A 23717-nucleotide genomic window follows, 5' to 3' on the forward strand; every position below is an offset into this window, starting at 1 on the left:
GAGAAATCCTGCAATAGAGGAGATCTTCTCCAAAGGCCAAACAGGTCCAAGATGGTGTTTAGTGAAGTAGCTCCTTCACTTACAACAGAGTATTACTTATTGGACACACTGGACGAGTTCTCCCTGGCAGACCACCAAGAAACCACTATCCCGGATGGGGACACCAATACACTGGCGACAAAAGAAGACACTTGCAGATTATGTGTTATATTGGCCAGCTTTTTGCCAACAATATAGCGGAGCTAAAGGAGGAACTCTCTTTTCTTACTGGCCAAAGAGGAGACCATTCACACCTCCTGTAAGAAAGTAGTGATGACTGAAATAACACACCAGCTGCAGAAATTTAATGCAGGACTTCAATTACAAGTGAAGTAGTTGGATGACTGGAGCCGCTGCAGAAACCTTTAAGATTCGAGGTAATGATGAATTGGTGGATACAGCCAAACGTCCGCATTTTTTCCAACAAAGAGCTAAGCCTTAAATCGGAACATCTTCAATTGAATCTATTGTGTTGCCAAATCCCCTAAAGCTCCAGTGGAGGTTCCATGAGATCTCATATTAATACTTCACAATGTCGCTGGCAGAAATATCACCAAAAAGAAACAACCTTAGCAGTTTGACTTACAAATCTTTGAATTTAGTCTCTAAAACTCAGGCAATCGTAGAAATGTGAAAGAAACCAAAAGTGTATAAGCACTATAGAGGTGATGAGGCACTCCGTTCAGCTGCACTGTACCCCAGTGACACAAAACATTCATAAAAATTCACCAAAATGAGCGCACTTGAACTGATGACAAAATAGATCTATAAGTAGAAAAAAACAAAATATAATGCAGACAACCTGAATAATACACAGAAGGTGGTAATGGGGAGAACTCACATGGACTTACTGGCCGAACAGCATAGTCCACCCTCTTATAAGGCATAGAAGCCATAGTCCTATCACCCCTGAATAGAAACGGCCTGCACCACTCAATACAGTCACTTCTGGGTTTCGCCAGTCCCAATCACGTGATCTCTTCCAGGTCCGTCTCTCCTGTGATGTCATACGTGACGCATTTCGCCTGCCTTCCTGGACTTCTTCAGACGACATCATGGATCCATAGCCCCTTCTTTTAAGTCCCTGTCGCCTCCCCCCTGCCTTGCTGATTGGTCCAGGGATGTGGCTTCACTATAGAATGTTCGTTCTGTTCCTTCTCTATGGGAGTGTGCAGATGGGCTATAGTCCATCCTCTTATAAGGAGTAGAAACCATAGTTGTTGGTGTAGATAAACAGCTAATTAGTATAGCACAATATAATATCTAAAGCAGACCTATATGTTATGCCGAATATGTACCAACAACTTAAAATCAAGTGAAAATAAACCAAAACGCATATTAATATCCATAATGCAGTGCCATATCAATACATATCTATGGGTGCATAAGTAGATCTAAATCATTAAAGGTAAAAAATTAAAATCGAAAAAGATACAAATGTAACTTGCATCTTTCAACACTAATTGTAGGTGAATTATTAATGAAGTTAGCACACAAAATTCATGGTATCAGACTAGTATGCATAATGTATGTATATTTAAAATGATAGCAATATTTTCTTACATATATGGAGATACATTGTGTCCCTAAGATATAAGGGGCTGTATAGCTGTGAGAGTGGAGATCCTACCTAAAACTACCTCAATATACACTTCTTTCATTCTAGAAAAAAAAAAGGGAATATACACACACAGTAAAAAAGACAATCATGGGGGGCGGAGCCGACAGCCGAGCAGACAGGTCGCATTCACTAAGAGCTCCGTGCATTTTCAGCACAAATTACCGAAAAAAGCGATAAAACTTACCCCCCAACTTGCAAAACAAAGCTGAACTCACCTGGCAAGCTCGCCAATCATGGGCAGAAAAAACAAAAAACTAAAACCAGATCAGATCCGACCTGGCACAAGCATTGGGGACCTATGGAGGCGAGCACATGGCGCCCTTGAGCCCAACATGGCCGCCTATATCGATGACAATGAGGACTCCGATGAACAACTCTCGGACCCCGAAGAAACATACCTACCCACAACGTTGATACCACCGCAGCCGGACTCAGCCCCGGTAACGAAGGCGGTCATGCAGGAACTGCTAGCGGACCTCCGCCGGCACATCCAGACTGATGTGGCGGACATACGGAAAGATATCCAGGGCCTGACAGGCCGCATGGGAAGCCTGGAGCAAGACGCCCGCAACCACACACGGCAAATATCCGTGATACAACAGGAGCTAAAATCGATGCAACAACAGCGCCTAACTATGTAGCAAAAGATGGCGGCAATGGAGGACTCGTACCGCGCCCAAAACATCAAGATAAGAGGCATAACAGATACGGTCCTGGACACTGAGCTACCACACTTTCTGAGACGCCTGATGAGCAACATACTCCCGCTGAAGCAGGCTAAGGGAGTGTCCCTCGATGGTATGTTCAGAATCCCCAAACCAACAACGGCCCCAGCGGCAGCACCTCGAGACCTAATTGTAAGATTTCAGAAGCGTCAGGATAAAGAAGCAGTCATGACCGCAACCAGGGGAAACGCACCGTACGCTTTTGAGGGCATGGCCCTAACATTTTATACGGACTTATCCAGAGGAACTATGGCCTGGCGCACAGCCCTCCGGCCCTTTACCTCCCTGCTCCGAACACACAATATCAAGTACCAATGGCGCTCGTCTCACAAGCTCCAAGTATTCCATGGAGACACTACATACTTAATAGCAGACCTGCAGGAAGCGAGGACGCACCTATCAACCCTAGGCCTACCACAGGACTCTATGCAGCAACCCTGCTCAACCCTAAAGCCCCATGAGTGGAACCCAGCTACCTCCGAGACATTTGTCCCGAGAGGGCACAACCACGCTGCGCAGAAGACGGCCCCCACCTGAACAACCCTGGAGATCATGTGGGGCCCCGCCAACCACTCTAACCGCAGCCTCGGTGTTGTCAGAGGACTGAAAATGAAAATGTTTTACGGTTGAAAATGTTTTACAGTTGAAAATGTCTTTTATGGTTGAATTTGCCGGTTACACCTACTCCACAGAGGTACTCACACAACATACGAGACACCCCTGCCACTATACAGCAATTAGCCACACATAGCCCCCCCTGCATCCACAAACTCCCACGACACCAGGGCAGCAGACTCGCCCACACCACCGTCACCTACCGACACTGACTCCCGCTGCCATACCCGGAGATAGAGGCTTGGGGGCAGACAATGCGCACACATAGGGAGCCACGGGCCCCAATCTAGATATGCCCTCTCTTAAGTAAGTTTAGCACAATCTGCACCATGCAGTAGCAGACCACCAGAGTATAAAACACCGACCAGTCGACCCTACCCACAAGAGTAACACACTCAGGACCCCTTATATATGATGTCCACACATTAGCCCACCCTTGCCCGCAACCTACGGGCATCAGCGATCGCACCCCCCAGGAGCACCTATCATCATGCCGACCAAGAGGTCGCAAGGGATCTAAGAGCCCACTAGCCTCCCGCACAAGTCACAACGCAGGCATGCACTTAGTGAGACCACGCAAGTTGCTACATACATTAGCCGGTACCGATACGTGTTAAACGCTGCTGCACGTCAGTGATTCGCCTATTTAGTCACCACTTAATGTTTAGCCCTCACGGTAAAACGCACCCAAAAGATCATGTCCAAACTTACCTAACAACTGATACGCCTAATTACTTAACCACTTACTGTTTAGCCATCACGGTAGAACGAACCCAACGGAACGTGTCAAAATGTAGTACCTCCTGGAGTTAACTTAAAGTGCTTGAATTGAGCTAGCTACTCTTTATCTACAAACATAAAAGCATAATGTTATAGATGCCATATTTGTATTACCAGGTGCATCTAATCTCCTCACACCAGCTGCTATGGCAGTATAGATTTGCATGTCCACTACAGGCACGAAACATAAAGAAGTCTCTCAAAAGTTAAGCAGACATGTATACTTATATCTTGTATACTACTTATATCTTGTATATTACTACTTACTCCGCTATCTAGATGACCAGCCATACTTTGACGGTTACCCGATAATGCGCTCTTAAAAACTTAAAATGTGCTATACTCTTATGCCACGTTATGTTTCCATTAATTGTTACATCACTGCTTGTTACCGCTGTTGTGGCTGAACAAGCCTATTGTTATACCATGCACAACAAAAATAAAGAATTAAAAAAAAAAAAAAAAAAAGACAATCATACATATGGAAGGCAATCAGAAATAATAATATTCAGATTAAAGAAAGTGACATCTCAAAATCCCCATTTAAACCTAGCGACTTCATCTTAAAGGCCCACCTCATTTCTTGCTGGGCAAGCTTGTTCTCTAAATGTTCTCCTCTCTAATTCCTATTAACCCTTTCAATCCCAAGGAACTGTAATTTGGTGGGATCTCCTTGATGTTTATGTATGAAATGTGGAGATAATGGATGTTCCTTAAACCCTCTCTTGATGTTCCGGATATGTTCCTCAATGCAGACATGTATCTGTCTTGTAGTTTTCCCTACATACTGCATCTTGCACGGGCAAGTTAAAACATATATGCAGTTATTGGTATGGCAAGCTATGAGTTGTTCAATCTTATATGTTGTCTCTGTGTTACTTCCTATACATTCTTTTTTAACACATTTGGGTGCACCTGTGGTCCTACAAGCCAGGCAATATCCACACTGAAAGAACCCTATCTCGCTATTCAGAAAGGTTTTGATGTTGCTCTTTTCTTGTTTGAAGCTGCTTCTAATAAGATGGTTTTTAATGCTGGAAATTCCTCTATATATAATTCTAGGTTTCTTTGAAACTATCTGATTTAAGAGGGGATCTTCATACAAGATGAACCAGTAGTTATTAATAATTTTCTTAAGTTCCTTATTTCTCCCTGAGGAGTTAAAGATTAATGGGGCTTAATTTGTCTGGTTCGTAAAAAGGTTGGTCTTTCTCTTATTATTTCTAAGAAGATCTTCCTTTTTAATGCTTTAACCTCATTAAACATCGGATAATGTTTGGCATTGAAGTCATTGGCTAATTTAGTTGCTTGGCTTACATACGAATTCATGTTTGTACAATTCGTTCTAAACCTCATCATTTGCCCCTTAGGGATGTTATTCAACCAGGGATAATAGTGACAGCTATCAAAATAAATAAATAAAACTATTCACACCCACCTTCTTAACCCCTTAAGGACCAAACTTCTGGAATAAAAGGGAACCATGACATGTCACACGTCATGTGTCCTTAAGGGGTTAAAGAAGGTTTCAGTGCAGATCTTACCATTTGAAATAAAAATCCTTAGGTCCAAGATTTTCTACCTGGCTGTCACTATGGTCCATGGTAAGTCTAACACCCCAAGAGTTAGAGTTAAGGTATGCAAAAAATAGCAGAAGAAGTTGACCCAGCAGGCGACCTACCAACGAGCATATTCTGCTCGCACCTCAGCGTTTTTAACAACTCTCAGCAGGCAGTGCACGGCTCCACACACGAACACCCATGGTGCCGACCACGATACTGACCAGGAGACCGCACAGCATCACACCAGCGGGGCACACAGACGGAGACCCCCCACACGGACCGCAAGAGAGAAAGCATGGAAAAGTGGGGTAGAGGTGCCAACCATGAGACCTTCACAGCGGGACTTTGCGCAGATGCACCACCCACCGCAGGGATTACTCACCCAGTCCCGTTAAGGCATCGGCTGATCCCACGGGGACTGAAACTATACCACAGGCATAGTAACCTCAGACACTTGACTTTCTTTGCCCCTCTGGAACGCACACGCATGCCTGCTGATGTGTATCATTTATTTTATGTTTCCTATTTTGTTCAGCCTTATTTTCCTACATATCCCATCACTCGCAGCCATAACAGAGGCTATTAAGATAAGATGCTAGGGTAGATAGGGGGTTTTACTTATAACTTACTTTTTAAATCGATACTCTCATCTCATGTTCCACACATTCAACCCTCTGGCACTGCTCTTGCTTAACGTGCATATTTTTCATAAACCACGCAGAGTTAGCTACCGAGTTTAATTATAACTTGTAGTCAAAAAATGTCTATACTTTGTTTGCATATTTAATTTAAAATGACCTGCACTCGCCACTGAGAATAAGCATTGTGCAGCCTGTTTCCTTTATGTGTTTATGCCAGTCAGGTTATTCTAGCATGCCATTCATGTTTTTGTCTGTATAATGTTCCGAATTGTGTGACCTGGGGCGAAGCGGTTCTGCCTCTTTGGCCCCTCTTTAGCCAGCATGTTCACGTTGAGCACATTACGACAACGCCAACTTAAAATCTGCCTTCATTTTATGAATAACACCCAGCGGCTACTAAGCTACAGAAATAGATATAATTCATAGATTCACTTATTTTAAACATTATTATCGCTAGTCTTCTCGATATGTTTAACTTGTGCTTCCTACCATCTCATTATCTGACTTACTTTGTTTCTGCTCGTTTGTTACTCTTGAGAAAAAAAAAAAAAAATGTGCACCCTTTCTTAATTGCCACAGAAATATGTCTTTTGAAATGCCTGTAACTATCGTCGTGGCAAATTAACATGTCTGTCAAGCTTTTGCACATCAAAAATAAAGAATTAAAAAAAAAAATAAAAAAAAAAAAAATAGCAGAAGCTCTTCTCTGGAGCCTCTCCAGATCCAAAACAAATCATCAATGTAACGATGATAGGTGACCAGATTCTGCACCCAGCTATGATCCCCATAGATGTACGACTCTTCCCAATGGGACATAAATAAATTGGCATAACTTGGTGCCCCAACTCCGTTCCAAGAATCTGTAAATAACAAGCCATAAAATAAAAATAATTATTGGTCAATATAAGCTTAATCCCTCTAAAAGAAATGCCTGATGTGCAGGAGATAGATCCGTAGAGGACAAAAAGAACCTAATGGCTTCAATGCCTATCAGGTGTGGGATGATGGAGCAGAGAGGCAAGACGAGACGAGACATCTGCTGTGACAAGAATATCACCCTCCCTCCAATTCACCTCCCCCCAGCAGGCGCAAAACGTGGCCCGTATCTCTTAGATATGCTTTGATGTTTTTCACTATAGGCTGTAAGAACTGGTCGATGCTCAAACCCAGAGCCAGGGGTGATAGGGCTCTGGTCCATGTGAGTTCACCCCATTACCCCCTACTGTGCATTACATTATTCAGATTGTCTGCACTATATTTTGTGTTTTCTACTTATAGACCTATTTTGTCATTAGTTCAAAAGCGCTCATTTTGGTAATTTAATCATAGAAATATGCATACAAGTTCTGAAGACCTGATCACAGAGACATGTTATGGATTTTCTTGTTTTCAGTAATTGAATTACTTTCTATTTCTTGCTGGCTGGTAAATTACTATAGTATTATCTTGAATAGTGAATGCTTTCTACCAGCTACCTTCCTCTAGTTGAGGTATATTCTATCTCGGAACTTTAAATAATAGTCATACCTTTAAGACATAGGGTCTGCGCACTGGGTATTAAGTTTTCCCACATTGTTTAATTTGCTCATGTTAATTTATCATTATTATTATTATTATCGGCATTTATATAGCGCCAACAGATTCCGTAGCGCTTTACAATATTATGAAAGGGGGAATTAACTATAAATAGGACAATTACAAAAAACTTACGGGAACAATAGGTTGAAGAGGACCGTGCTCAATCGAGCTTACATTCTATAGATCATCAAGTGTTTAGTCTCATAGAATGGATATAATTCAATCATTTTCTGCAAAAAAATATGTTGAAAGTTGTGAAAAAAAAAATTATTCCAAACGGTGAAAAATTGCCTCGTCTGTACTCCTTGCTGATTCACTCAAGAATAATAATTTTCTATGGAGAGCAAACTCTGTATAGATTGCTTTTACCTTTCATGCAAAAGAAAAGCAAAAAGCATGCAAAAATAATGTAAAGCCCCATGCAGTCTCAAAAACAGTTGTCAAATTGTTGGATCTTGTTCATTATGGCTTAGTCCTCTTTTCTGCTAGGCAGAAACCAACACCAGCATCCTGGATGACATTGGAAATAATATCCACATTGCTTTTTATAGCTGTTCTACATTTCCAGGGTGAGTAAATTCGATGTATTTCTCACTTAAAAATTGTGGATATTGTGAGGGGCGGATTCTAGCGGTTGAGGAGACTAAACACACACTTCCAGAGCTCCGGGAAGACCGCACAAAACAGCACTTTTGGGTCACTTTCTACGCCTAAATTTAGCTCCCAGACCAGGCTTGACAATCGGAGATCTTTTCCGACAAACGCAGGGTGCATGTGGGCCCAAAATGGCCACGGAACTTGATGACTCCTCGGACTTCTCAGAGGAGTTTCCCCTAAGCCAAAAGACCACAGACTTAGCATCCCAAGCACCCTCTCAATCAGTGACGATGGAGATACTGAAAGAGCTCTTGGCGAAACTCAAGAAAACACTTCAAGCGGACATGGCTTCACTACATTCTGACCTTACGGCCTCATATGCCGATTGAGTTTAGTTTAAGCTTCAGCGGATGATCAGGCTCAGAGGATCACCTAACTCGAACAGTAGGTACAAGTCTTGAAACAGCAGCAGGCCATCTCTGACCGGAGATTTGCGACTCTGGAGGACATGAGACGTGGCAAAAACCTGAAGATCAGGGGCATCTCCGAGGACGTCCAGGTGGCAGAGCTTCCGCACCTCCTGAGGAGGCTACTGGCGGGCTTACTGTCACCAAAGCAGGCCAAGGACATCTCCTTCGACAAATTCTTCAGAGTTCTAAAGCCACGGAGAACCCCTGGCACAGTGCCAAAGATCTAGTGGTGTCAGTCAGTTCAGAAAATGAACTTCTTCATACACATTCAAGAATATGGAGCCCGCATTTTTTGCAGATCTATCTGAAGGCATGCTGCAATGGCAGAGGTCTCTTTAACCATTCACCATGCTCCTTAGGAACCACAACGTTCGCTATAGATGGTGCGAGACGAGGACCCTACTATTTTTCTCCATCGAAGGTGGCAACAATTTGCTACTTACTACCCCATTAGATTCTTTTGGTTACTGTTAGGGGATTCTTTGTTGGGAGGATTAATAGACCATTAATATTACTTATATTTAGGATACAAGTATTATCTTGAGCTACTATTACTACTTAGAGACGGATCAAGCACTGTAGTGGGATTTTCCTTTGTCTTTTACTCTATTGATTCTCCTTAGGTTACATCCTAAGGTTATATATCCCATCCAGGAACTACTAATTTACCTATCTATACCCATATTTTTTATTTTATTATATTTTCTATTTTCTCTATCATAAATATGAGCATTTTATTGCAGTAATTATTAAAAGTTACGTTTTACCTTTGTATATATATGTGGTAATCTACTAGGGGGCGCCCTTCTCTTTCTGACCCACCAGGTCTGCCTTTTTATTTATACACTTATGTGAGGGTTATCCCCTGTTTTGGTCGCCCCAGACACACACTTAGTTGGTTCCCTTAAGGGTATTCAGCTTGTCGTCCCTCCAGGTCCTGCATGGCAATTCAGTCTAACAGGGTGCTGCGGATCTCTTGGAAACCCTTGACCTCCCCGTTTATTTCCCAACGAGCCTTCACTGACTCTTATGCTGCAGCCACAACTTGAAGCTAATAATTGATATCTATTTTTTCTTTTCCTTTTTATTTTGACATTTGGGTTGTTTGGCGCTATTAGCCCCTCTCTCTTACAGATGGGTTAGTCTCCCAACTAACACCATTATCCCCCCGCCTCTATTTCGAAGTTACTCATAAGGCCAAGAATATACATGGCTCAGAGGCGTAATCCTCTCTGAGCTAGCGGCCTTTGATTTTTCTTGATTTTCTTATTATTTAAAAAAGTGTGTTAACTACTCTTGACATGTCATGCTACATCTCAGATATTCATATGTACTAAACCAGTTCAAGCTATAGCGGTCTACACGCACATACCTAACCTGCTTAGTTTAACAAAGTGCTATTCCCTTTTTGTTTTTTGAAATTCTTTATTTTTACAGGACAGGAAAAGTGGCTTAATGTGAACATTTCGGCTTTCGCAGAAGCCCATATACATAATTTTATTAATAACATTCTTACAATGAGGCTTTGTGTATTCGGTTGAGTTCCCTGCGACCAGAGTTCACTTTCCGTCAGGATTTTTATGTTATATTGTATTATAGAGTCACGCTTTCTTACATCCTCTATTGTATGTGCCGCTTTTGCGCATCTTCGCTCCGTGAATGTGTTTTCGCGCCCTCGGGTGCAGATCTGTCGGGTTGTTGTGTTCCCTGCCCGTCTACTCACACTGGTTTCTTGCTCCAACTATACCCCGCTGCAATCCCTGAGCCTGCCTAAATCTGGTGTATGTGTTGCGTGCGTATCGGCACTCTATCCTACATGTGCCCTATGTAAAAAGTTGAAGTATGTGTAGAAGAGGATAGAAAGAAAATTAGAGAGAAAAGAATCCTTGGGCGGTCTAGGGTTCGAGAGCGGGAGGCAGAGGCCGAGGCACGACGGGGGGGGGGGGGAGGCGAAGGGGACGGGGAGAGAGCGCAGCGCCCCCCCCCCCAGCGGGAGTCTCCTGTGTGTCCCTCCAGGCCCCCCCTCCTGGCTGCCGCGTCTATCTACGTCTACCTGTCTGGTCTACCTCCCTCAGTTGCCCCACGGGGAGGCGTCCCATGGTTCCCATACCCTTTGGTATGTCTTGGTGGTGCCCCTGACCCTGGCCGTTAAGTCATCAATCACCTGGATGTCTTTTATCCTACCTATCACACTAGATATTTGCGGTAGATCCTGTTGTAACCATTTAAGGGCCATTGCTTGTCTTGCGACTAGCGTAATCTTATGTAGTAACGTTTGTTCCTTTCGCGTCCATCCCTCCACCGACCTGCTTAGGAGGTATACCCATGGTTCCAACTCGGGTGCTCTAGAGCATACCTGTCTCACCAGGCTGTATACTGCTGACCAGAATGGGGTCGCGCTGGGGCACCCCCACCACATGTGGAGGTACGTTCCCTTGGCCCCGCATCCCCTGCAGCATAAATCTGTAGTAGTTTTGTGCATTTTGTACAATGTCACTGGAGTTGTGTACCAGCGAAACATTGTCTTAAAGGCCTGCTCCTGGTGGGTCACACAGACCGATGATGTATTGTTAGCCTCCCATATCTCCTGCCATTCCTCTCCCTCTAGCTCCTCTCCCAAATCCTTCTCCCACTTTTCCGTGTAGGTCAGACCCCCCATTCCCGAGCAAAGGTGAGTATAGAGTGTTGAAATCAGTCCTCTAGGTATGTTTTCTGATGGGCATATGCGTTCGAAGAAGGTTAGGGGACGTTTCGCTGCCTCCTTGAAGTGAGGTTGGGCGGCAAAGTCCCTGATCTGGAGAAAACGGAAAAAATCGTCTGGTGTCAGATGCCTACCCTGTTTAAGGTCGTCGAATGTGACCATATTTGTACCCTGGTATAGGTGGTGCAGCCTCTGGAGGCCAGCTCTCTCTAAGTTTCGAAAGTTTCTTGCTTCTATACCCGGGTGAAAGGCTTTGTTGCGTAGGATGGGCATTAAGGGGGATGGGGAGGATGTCAGCCCATACTTCTTCCCGTACTTATCCCATAGCCTGAGGGAGGTCGCAACCGCAGGACACACAGTGCTTTTGAGGAGCCTGTCTTCCCTCGGGGTCCACATTGCAAATTGGGGTATGTCTGTCCCTAGCATAAGTGATCCGATTTCCACCCATTTCCGGTCATCCAGCGGCGAATGCCACAGCGCGACCTGAGTCAGCTGGGCTGCCAAGTAATAGAAGAACAGATTCGGGAGGCCCAGTCCCCCTCTCTGTTTAGATCGGGACAGTACGTGCCTCGATATCCATGGCCTTTTGTTTTGCCAGATGAATTTGCCTATTATCTGTTGGATTGGTGCCAGTTGGGCTTTGGTTAAGTGTATGGGCAATGCCTGAAACATAAATAGTATCCTAGGGAGGACATTCATTTTTATGGAGTGGATCCGGCCTATCCATCATATGGGTTTCTCTACCCATTTTTCTAAGTCTTTAGTTATGGTTTTCCATAAGGGGGTATAGTTACGGGCATAAAGGGCACTCGGCTCAGCTGTATGATGTATACCCAGGTATTTAAGTGTGTCCCGCTCTATGTGGAGGTTGTATGTGCCGTGTAGCGAAGCGATATCGGTTTGGGACATGCTTACCGGAAGGGCGCTGGATTTAGCCATGTTGGCCTTGTATCCCGAGATCTCCCCGTATTCACGTAGCACCTCCCCCAGGGCAGCCATTGAGTCTTTCGGGTTTGTCAGTGTCAGGAGTACATCGTCCGCATATGCTGCCGCCACGAATTCCCTCCCTCCCACTTTAACCCCTTGAATATTGGGATTTCGCCTAATTGCTTGGAGCAGCGGCTCCAATGCCATGACAAACAGCAAGGGGGGCAGTGGGCAGCCCTGTCTGGTGCCGTTATATAATCTAAAAGGTGAAGGGGGCGCTCCTGTGATCTGCACTTGCGCTCTCACGTTGCTATACATAGCTTTCACTACTCTTGTGTATGTGTCTGGGAATCCCAAGTGTGTCATTAAAGAGAATAGGTAAGGCCACTTCACTCTAGCAAAGCCCTTTTCAGCATCGATAGAAACTATTAGTGTCGGTGTGGTAGTGGTTGCTTGTTTCCATATAAGGGTGATGTTTCGTCGGGTGTTTTTGAATAGTTGTCTCCCCGGTATAAACCCCACCTGGTCAGAGTCTATAAGAGTTGTTAAAAAGGGGGCGAGTCTATCAGCTTGTATTTTGGCCAGGATCTTCATGTCATGATTAATTAAGGAGATGGGTCTGTAGCTGTCGGGCAATAGGGGGTCTTTGTTTGGTTTGGGTAGTAAAACTATCGAGGCTAAGGACATATCAGGGGTCGGCGTTCCCGTTGCACGAAAATCGTTGAATAGTTTATATAGTTGGGGGTTAAGAGCTTCCCGGAAGGTTTTGTAGTATGCCCTGTCGAAGCCATCCGGTCCAGGGGCTTTATTCCCTTTTAGTCCCGAAATTGCCCTATCGATCTCTTCTTCCGTTATTTCCGCCGTGAGGCTATCTGCAGCCTCCAATGACAGCTTGGGTAGCTGTAAGGCAGTGTGCTGTTCTCTTAATTGCTATTTTTCTAATTGTTTTAAATATGTTTGCTAATGCTGTTTTGGCATGAGGAGTTTCTCTGTTATATGTATCCTCATGCACAACAAAAAGAAAGAATTACTTTTTAAAAAAAAATATTATAGACACTGTGAGCAGAACACACTCATAATGCTCAGAGCAAAATTTCACATATTTCTCACAGTTAATCATGAAAAGGGCACAAGCTATATTCCTTTTTTTTGGTATGGCATACTCTAGATTTGATTGATAAAACCACAGTGCCATCACATATGCTTTCTGGAGAGGTATAGAGGGCAAATGAGTACAAATTATTTTCACATAAACCTCTACTACAATAAAATAATGTACGGCTTTTATGTTTGTTTTTTTATTTTTTATTATCTACACATCTGGCTTAACATTTCAGTTTCTATGGAAGTCTAGGGGGAAATGATCCTTGCAAACTAGTAGTACCAATCAAAACATGAACATTGGCACAGTTATAGATTATACTGAAAAGCAAATTAGCATGAACAAGCAGCCTGTACCTTTTGGTAGGAGTACACACTGTCTGCTTATGCCACGCAGGTTGGCCTCTTTCACTTGAAAGAGCTGTGGTGTTAGAACATGCGCATATCACAGTCTCTGTCCAATTACAGGGGTGGGAGCAATAGATAACTGTGCTATGTATGCATACCTCCAGAGCAAGTGTATGACTTGTACAGCATAAATATACTATACAAATACTTGGACAGCTCAGTAAGGAGGCGATGCTTTCCTAAATGAATACAGGAAGTGTAAGGTGGAGTTTAAGTTCAGCAAAAAAATAAATAAAACAAATAATAAAAATAAAGAAATGTTGAGATTTGAAAACTGTATCTAAAGTAAAGCTTATCCAGTTTATGGAACATTTAGTTTACATACATCTGGTATGCTAGAGTTACGATTCATTATACTGATGATGGATAACAAGCTTCACTTCTGCTTATAAATGGGCATTTTATGTCTACAAAATCTTTGCTTAATCCTCTATACCTGCAATTATACTCTCAGGCCAAATGCTCTCCTCTTCCAGGGACTTGTCTGCTCGCACCCACAATAAATTGGTTGCCACCCAAACAATGACTGCCAATAACAGCTACATTCCTATTGCCTATACAAAACAAGTAGTAGACTAGTATATTGTTTCACTCTCCATGCCATCTTATTTTCAGCTGTAAGGGAATACAGAACACCAAATTGAGTGTTTGTTGTAGGAAGATATGAATAAGTGCGCTGTATTAATATGTCTATGATACAGAAGTAATCACACCCACAAGTGTAGGTCTACAACACCATCTTTACATTTATAAATATTATAAATAAATACACACTGTTTCCAGATCATCTGATTCTGTGTCTTCATCAGGAACCTGAAAGCTTTCCTGCTCGATAATTCTTGAGCGGATCCACTGGAATTCCTCTAATCTCATAAATTCATGAGGGGAGACAACAGCAATAAGTCCTTTAAACCTAGAAAATGGACAGTAACCATGAAAATGTCAGAAAGAAAAAGACTGAAACATAAAACAGAAAGAGGGGCAGGAGCACATGCCGTGACATAAATATGCTGAATTATACACTGATTAGCCACAACATTAAAACCACCTTACTAATATCATGTAGGCCCCCTCGTGCTGCCAAACTAGCTCTGATGCTTTGAGGCATGGATTCCACAAGTCTTCTGAACATGTACTGTAGTATCTAGCATTAAGACAAGAGTAGCAGATCCTTTAAATACTGCAAGTTGCGAGGGTCTGGTTTGTTGTTCCAGCACATCCAAGGAATGCTCAATCAGATTGAGATCTGGGAAATTTGGAAGCCAAGGAAACACCTTGAACTCTTTGTTATGTTCCTCAATCTATTCTTCAACAATTTTTGCCGTGTGGCAGGGTGCATTATCCTGAGGCCACTGACATCAGGGAACGCCTTTGCCATAAAGGGATTTACGTGGCTTGCAACAATCTCTAGGTAGGTAGTACATGTCAAAGTAACATCCACGTGAATGCCAGAATCTAAGGTTTCCCAGCAGAACATTGCCAAGAGCATAATGCTGCCTCCGCTGGTCTGTTTTCTTCCCATAGTGCATCCTGCACGCAACCTGCCATCCACCTGATATAAAAGATATGATTTTTCAGTCCAGTTAACCTTTTTCCAATGCTCCATGGTCCAGTTATGTCGCTCACATAGCCATCTAAGGCTTTTTCAGAGGTGGACATGGGTCATTATGGGCATTCTGACCGTTTTGCTGTTATGGAGCCCCATACGTGGCAAACTGCGATAATCTGTGTTTTCTGACACCTTTCTATCATCGCCGTCATTAAGCAATTTCAGCTACAGTAGCTCTTCTGTGTGATCGGACCAGACAGACAAGCCTTCACTGCCCATGTGCATTAATGAGCATTGTATGCCCATGACCCTGAGCCAGTTCACAGATTGTCTGTCCTTGCACCACTTTTGGAAGGTTCTAAACAGTGCATACCTGAACACCCTGCAAGACTTGCCAATTTGAAGATGCTCTGACCCAGTCATATAGTCAACACTATTTGCCCTTGTCAAAGTCACTCCTTTAGTCAGATCTTTTCGTATGCCTATTTCTTTCTGCTTCAAACACATCAAATTCAAGATCTGTTTACTTGATGCCTTATGTATTTCAAACTCTTGACCGGTGCCATGGTAACAATATAATCAATGTTATTCACTTTACCCGTCAGTGGTCTTAATGTTGAAGCTGATCAGTGTAAGTCAGTGACTCACACCTGTCAAATTGCTGCCGGTATAGCTGAGTGGGAACTGTCAGTACACGATCATAAATTGCTGCGGCCTCTCTGAAGAAACTGTGGTCCCTCTCCCACTGTGCGTACAAAAGCCAAAGTTTATCGGAGCGGAAATCCAAACCTGCAGCTTCCAATGCTGCATTGAATACTCTGTCAAAAGAAAGAAACAATTACGGCTTACAAACTTGCTACCATAATGATAGATGAAGGGTAGCCAAATAGTAGCTTTTTAGCAACTGCTGATCGGCAGGCTGGCTTATAACTGTGAAACCCATAGGTCAACAGAAGCTGGATAAGAGGATATCCTGTGTTTCAATACAATTCTAACAAAAGATGTCCCCTGTGAAAATATTTTATTCTTGAATGCATTACTCCCTGCAACGTGCTCAGTCATCTTTTTGTGTATATCTAAAGGGGTAAAAAAAAATCAATTGTCTACTATTAAAAATCAATTATCTAATATTTTCTTGAAATTAAGAGTATGCTCTTTCCACTACTGTCATGGTAAATTCTATACTGCTAAAGGTCAATGGGAATCTATTATACACTACAGTTCCATTTTATATTGTTAAAAATTTGCTTTTGGGACTAAGGACATACACACATATTAAAACTAGCTTGCAGAATAAGGTGCCAGTCAAGAAAAAACATTGTCTTCCCCCGGCTAACAGGCAGACCAAATGTTTGGTGCTGGGTCTCATTTGTTTTGCTGCCATGCATAATCCAACAGGAAGTGTTAATCTGGCAATACAAGAAGTGGAGATAGCTAACTCATTCTTAAAAGATTCAGCATAAGACACTAATCTCTTCTCCACAACACACCCAGTTCACTCTCTCCCACCCTTCATGGAGGAGTTACAGAGGTATTCAAACCAATCGAACTTCCAGGTTAAGTATGAGAAGGGCGGGAGCCTAACATGATACTGAAAATGTCAGAATTCTATACAATGAAGTGATCCTTGCTTCTTAAAACAATATCCAAAGATAATGAACAAACTGAAAATAAAGAAACTACAGAGACTTCTGCTTTTGTTTTATACGGTACCCTTACAATGGCTGCAATCTTTTTTCTCTTGACATCCAGGTTTACGGAGTTCATATGGTTTACTAAATGAGCACAACATTAAAAGTCAAAAATAGAGGGGCCTGCTGACTCACACAAATATTATCTAGCCATAATACTACTAAGGAGGATTGACTGGTGCAGGGGAGCAGGGGAGATAGCGAAGAAGACAAACTTTGGCTATAGAGGAAGCAAGATTGGTTAGAAATACAGCTTTATTTTTACAATGGTAAAACAACTATTGTTATCGACCCCTTACCCATACAACCATCCTTTCATTGTTCTGACACTTAAGATACGGACAAAATATATAAATTTACTTGGATTTTTCAAGTATGTATCCGATTTCTCATAATCTGCTCCTTCTACCAAGAAAAGGGGGATTTGGCACTACAAGATATTTTTAAACAAGGTGTGATACCCGCTATTTTCCACAAACAAACATCCATTATTCATGGATCATTCAATGTATTACCAGTTGATCTGCTATTTAAGGACCCTTAGAATGATCATGAGCATACAAGCAGTAAAACTAACCCTTTCCAACATGTAATCAAAGATTCAAATAACAATCTCTAAAACTTGGTAGGATTGGTGGTGAATATTTAAAGGGACACTTTATCCACATTGAAGTGGATATAGTGTATGGAGTCCACTGGTACTGTCCTTCCATTCTTTAAACCATTTAAAAATATTTTAGTGTTATATAAATGTTCCCAGCGGCCCATCCCCTCTGGCCTGCTTGGACTAGCAAAGAAGCATTAGCCTGAGCAGCAGTGGGCACCTGTGACTTTCTCAGAGTGTCAGCTGACCGCTTTCAGCCTATCACAGAGCCAATTCAGGTATGAATGGGTATGGTTAGAAGGAAGTGTGTCATCTCTGCCTCACTCATACCTCCAGAGGAGGCAGGGCTATGGGAAGCAAAGGAACCCTCATTCATTGTTAAACTGCTCAAAAATGGTTTAACACTAAATGTAGCAATAGTGTGGGGGACTAGAGGAGTTAGAAATATCAGCCTAATTTTTGGGGATATCGGGTTTGTCGCCAGTGCTAGTTTTTCATTTTTCTCAAGTCACCAACAAAGTAGAAACACTCCCTTGAACTACATTTATTAAACACAGAATAGATATGAATATCACTGTGCTGGATTAAAACTACTTCCTTTCTTGAAAGAAGAGATTCTACAAGTTGAGGCACTGCATTATTCTATAACAGACAAGATACCAATTGTATTTGGAAGTTTCTTTCCTCTGGAAAAAGTATAGAACCTTGTAGGCATCTCCCCATTGTTTTCTCCACCTCTAGACTCATACATAAACATCCTATAAATTTATAATAACTCATTGATCTCCACTTACCATATCACCAGCCATTTACTATTGGGTAGTTATGTTTATTCATTATTTTAACCTTTTGTCACAAACTCTCATTCTCTTTAAATATGCCCATTCTTTTTTTTTTTTTTAAACTTATCTATTATAACCATTCATGGTAATAAATAATGTGTATGTATATATTGTACCCTATTGTAACAATGTTATGTTTTGTGGACCCAGGATATACTTGAAAATGAGAGAAATCTCAACGTATTCATCCTGGTAAAATATTTTATACATAAATAAATACATTTATGGTGACCAGCCAGTTTAGTGTTTATAGGTTCCCAGCTGTTAAAGGGAAGACACAATTCAATGATAATGGCTCTCCTGAATGCTAAATGTAGACAGTACTGTCTTATTGTAACTGTTAATGGATATGTTACATTTTTCTTGCCATGAACAATGTGCATGCTAATATCCAGTTTAACGTAAAAAACAAACAGAAAAACACGCAGCCAACAAAAGCACACAGTGACTAGAATATACCCCACCAATAGAAGATGAGAAAAGGGAAGCTAAAATTAAAATGTTAAAACACGGACAGTGGCAAGGCAAACCTGGAAGTCTGCTTCAGTTACCTCATTTCAAACACAGAGACTCTAGATCAGTTTATATTTTGTTTACTGAACCTACAGAATCTGCTCTCGCAAACACTTCCATAAATGTATAAATAAATGTGTTTTTTTCTCACCCTCGTAGTCTCTCAACAGATTCTGGCAGTTTCATATCCAGCTTACTTTTCAGAAATGTGATATAATGTATCCAGAGGTCCACGCTAAGTGGGATTGCCTGCAATGCCTTGGAGAAGACCTGTTTACAAGAAACAATGTACAATTAAGTGGGATTCGCAAAAACACAGAGATTTACAGTCTGTTTATCAGTTATGATGTGGGTGAAAGAGACAGAACCGGCGTGAAGAACTGTTGGTGTGAGGGTGGTTGTGTGAAGATGATCACGGCTTACAGATCGGTTCTTGTATTATAAGGTCAATCGGAAACTATTATACACGACAGAGTTCCATTTTATATGGTTAATAATTTACCTGGGATAGGTAACCTTCGGCACCTCAGATGTTGTGGACTACACCCCCCATAATGCGCTTACATCTATAATGCTGGCAAAGCATCATGAGAGGTGTAGTCCAAAACATCTGGAGTGCCGAAGGTTGCCTATGCCTAATTTATACTTTACAAATACACATTTGTTAAAGGGATACTATAGTGCCAGAAATACAAAGCTGTATTCCTGGCACTATAGCTCCCTGTGCCGCCCAACTCGCCTGAGTTAATAAAGGGTTAAAAACACTTCATTTACTTACCTGAGCCAAGCGCCAATGTCCCTCAGAGCTGGGCCGACGCTCTGCCCCCTCCGACAAGCGAGCTCTAATGCGCATGCACGGCAAATGCTGCACGAGCATAAGACCTCCCAATAGGAAATCATTGAATCAATGCTTTCCTATGGGAAAATATCTGACGCTGGGTGTCCTCATGCATAGTGTGAGGACGTCCAGCGTCAGATACCGGACCAAAGGTTTTCCGTTTTAATCCCAGAAGCCCTCTAGTGGCTGTCTGGTACACAGCCAATAGAGGCTGACTTAATGTAAACATTGCAGTCTATCTGGTGCAAAAGGGACACTGCACCCAGACCACTTCAATGAGCTGGGTCTGGGTGCCTAAAGTGTCCCTTTAAATAAACACTATAGGCACCAAAACAACTTTAGCTTTATGAAGCCGTTTTGGTGCACAGATCATACCCCTGCAGTGATTGAACGCCATTTAGGAGTTCAATCACTAATCACCATACTTTATACTGCTCTAGTCACAACTCTATGCATGTGACTTACACATCATTCCTAAACACTTCCTGTAAAGAACCATCTAATGTTTATACTTCCTTTATTGTAAATGAATCAGTTTACACCTGCCCTTTGTGACAAATGGGAATTATTAGCCTTGGTTCTAGCTGTCATATCACTCCTGTAACTACATGATTGTTTAGTGATAAATACAGCAATATTCTATGTGTGTCACCCAGTCATTGTTACTTAGCACATACCTCTTCAGCCAATTCTTGATTCTTAAACTGGACCTCTAAGTCTGCATACTTCTTCCAGTAGCCATAACAATACGGAAACCGTGTTAGAAAAGCATGATATATCCTCCGGTTTCCTATTAATGTTGTCTTCAAGAGAAAATAAATTTTAAAAAAAAGTTACAGGACACTCAATTTCAGAATGAGTGACAAGTCATATTGTGACATAGAGACACAGACGTACAGGAAACATGGCAGAATGACAAACAGTTTTGTTTATTCTTTTAAATTAGGTTTGCATGCAATATTGAAGTACGGTTTAGTTTTGTGTGCATATTGTAGAAAGCAGTTGATTGTGGAATAAAAACAAATTAGCCAAAAGGAAGACAGCAGCCGAAAAAGTTCCAGAAATGTATGTATATATATTGGATGTATAGCAAGAAAAGAACATGAAACGCATAGTTACAAGATTACTGATATATTTTAAAGGTGACACTATGTAAGGTTATGGTATAAACTACATAAAGGGATAGTCTAAACAAGTTTAGCTTAATGAAGGAGTTTTGGTGCATTGATTGTGCTCCTGCATTCTCAGTACTCAATTATCTGCCATTTAGGAGTTAAATCACTTTGTTTCTGTTTATGCAGCTCTAGCCACACCTCCCTTAGCTGTGACTGACACAGCCTCCATGAAAAAAAAAAAATGGTTTTATTTCAGGTAGTGTATAGGAAGTCTATGAGTCTTAGGTAAGGGACTTTTGGCTGGGGCTGCATAAATGGCAAAAATGTGAGTAGTGACACTGCTAAGGCACACTAAAACTGCTTCATTAAGCTACCTTCCCATTCCCTTAAAAGGGGAAACTCATCACACAGTTTGCACGTAAGTATTTTAAACATGCTAGTGTATGAACGTCAGGGAAACAGGCAGAGGCAATATCAATATATCACTTCTCATAGAAACACAATATAATCCTAGAAAGCAATTTAAAATAGTTGCTTATAGTTTATCTTGCAGTAAAAAAACTTTTTATTGTTAGAAAGGAAAGAATAGCCTCACCTGATTTTCTGCATGTTCCAACAACTTAGTCCAGCCATTAAAATCACAAGGATTCTTCATAACAGTATCCCACAAATGTCTACACTCATCAGAAATCTCAGGCTCACCAGCTTCATTGGAATCTTCGTCACTTCCTGTGCAATCCTCTGTGGTTAGAGGGACTTCAGAATCTTAAGAAAAATAAGAGACAGTCACTGTATGAAACAATACTGTCCTTTCCAATTTAGCACTTTGAAAGCCTGACAAATACAGCTAGAAATACTATGTACTCCCTGACACCACACACACTTATGAACATGTTAAAACCACTTGTAGGGTAATTTACTGGGTGTGAAAGACGAAGAAAACAGTGTAAGTGTGAGGAATGGGAAGGTATATGTTAGTAGAAGGTTAGTCAGACAGGTGATTCAATAAATCTTTTTTTTTTTTTTGCATATTGAACTCAAATAGAAAAACGTAGGCAAAAATACACAAAAGATGTGACTATGGCAAAGTTTGGGAATTTTTACAGATCAGCAATGTTTGCCAATGCTGAAATGAATATTCCATAAGTCTCTCCAGGGCACGAGTTTATGGGATATGCTCATAGATCTTCCACTAAGTAGGAGTGACAGGGCTGCATACCCAGTATTGGAAGAGATATAATTAGAACTGAACAGAGCCAGGCCAGAGATTGATTGCCTGATATCCACACCCCACTAGGGATCCATGCATCACAGGCTGAATTACAGTCCTGCAGTTCAATTCCCCCACCCTAGGGCTGCTTATGTGCTGCAGCAGCTGCTTGGGACTTGTATACCAATTCCTTTATTTTGCAATTTATATAAACCAATAAACTAATATTGTGCATGAATGCAGATAACGTATTACAATGCTAGAGGCAATCACATCACATGCATGGCTGAGAGAGGGTTTTACTCTGTGTACAAAATTAATGGAGTATCTTAGATACATCTCACTGTCATTGTGCAAGATGACACTACATTCTGTATTACCAACTTCATGTTCTCGCAAATTGAACAATAAAAATAAAATAAAGATAAATAAATTAATAAATAAAATAAATGCACTATAAAATGCAAATAAAAATAAGGATGCCAAATTCAGCATGAGCAGGTATCATGTCCTAACGTTTGATGTATATATTTATAGGCAGTCCTTGTCACTGTCACACTAGGAAACTGAAATGCTGGAGGACAGAAGTGACATTATAAAACAGGGAGTCCTTTAACATGTTAATAATTCTATAACACAGAAACAGCCCATCAGCATGAAGCAATGATTGGCAGTAATTCACTGATGACCCAGCAGACAGATCCTATGAATGTCTCTATACAGACATCTCAATGTTCACTCCTGGCCCTCAGGAATGTTTTGAAAATCATACCTGCAGGCACCTGGCTTGGAAACCTCCAATTCGCCGCCATCTTGCTTCGATGACGTCATCCACCGCGACAAAACAACTGCCTCTTCCATTCGAGGGGAACGAATCGGGCGACGCGCTGAGGCTGAAGCGGCCATGTTGGTAAAGGTTAGCCCTTCTACTGCTTAAGAAAATAAATGTTTTCCATTTTTCCTGAATTGATGCTCTCTGTATTGTATTATTGAATTTGAATCCACACACATTCTTTATTTTATATATATATATATATATATATATATATATATATATATATATATATATATATATATATATATATATATATACACATGCCATTATAATAAGTTTCATTATAAATTTAATTTTATTCATTTTCATCATTAAGATTGCATATTTTCCAACATATCCCTTTAGACAAAGAATTATATTTTTATTATAGGGGTGTAAGTGGGATATGGCAAGGGGTAGGGATCTTCTGAGAAATATTTGGTGACTTATGAAAAGCATTTTAGGCAGCTAACATTTAATTTAGAATTAAAACAATGTATCTTATTTACACATATTGATTTCTTAATACATTTATTGGTGTTTAACCCCTTAAGGACACATGACATGTCTGACATGTCATGATTCCATTTTATTCCAGAAGCTTGGTCCTTAAGGGGTTAAAGACACATTACTGTGATTATTATTGCTGTGGAGCGCTGTTATACACTCAGACACACCAACAATATAGAGCTCATAGAAAAGAGGGACACAGGGATTTGGGTTTAAAATAGGGACTGTTCTGCCTACATATGGATACTTGAGAAGTATGCAATTAA

General features: G+C 41.4%; 1 protein-coding gene across 1 annotated transcript in view; it reads right to left on the reverse strand.

Moving 5' to 3' along the window:
• LOC134578946 (pre-mRNA-processing factor 39-like) overlaps positions 1-22951 on the reverse strand; it is a 42807-nt gene extending 19856 nt beyond the window's left edge. Inside the window, exons 1-6 of the mRNA XM_063438048.1 lie at positions 22900-22951; positions 21513-21682; positions 20480-20605; positions 19116-19234; positions 15965-16132; positions 14540-14678 (exon numbers count right to left, since the gene is read on the reverse strand). Coding sequence (XP_063294118.1) covers positions 14540-14678; positions 15965-16132; positions 19116-19234; positions 20480-20605; positions 21513-21682; positions 22900-22939 — 762 coding nt within the window. The 5' untranslated portion in view covers positions 22940-22951. The remainder of the gene's footprint in view (positions 1-14539; positions 14679-15964; positions 16133-19115; positions 19235-20479; positions 20606-21512; positions 21683-22899) is intronic.
• Between the last annotated feature and the right edge of the window lie 766 nt (positions 22952-23717).

Source organism: Pelobates fuscus, chromosome 12 (genome assembly GCF_036172605.1).
Source record: "Pelobates fuscus isolate aPelFus1 chromosome 12, aPelFus1.pri, whole genome shotgun sequence".
NCBI classification, from domain to species: Eukaryota; Metazoa; Chordata; class Amphibia; order Anura; family Pelobatidae; genus Pelobates; species Pelobates fuscus.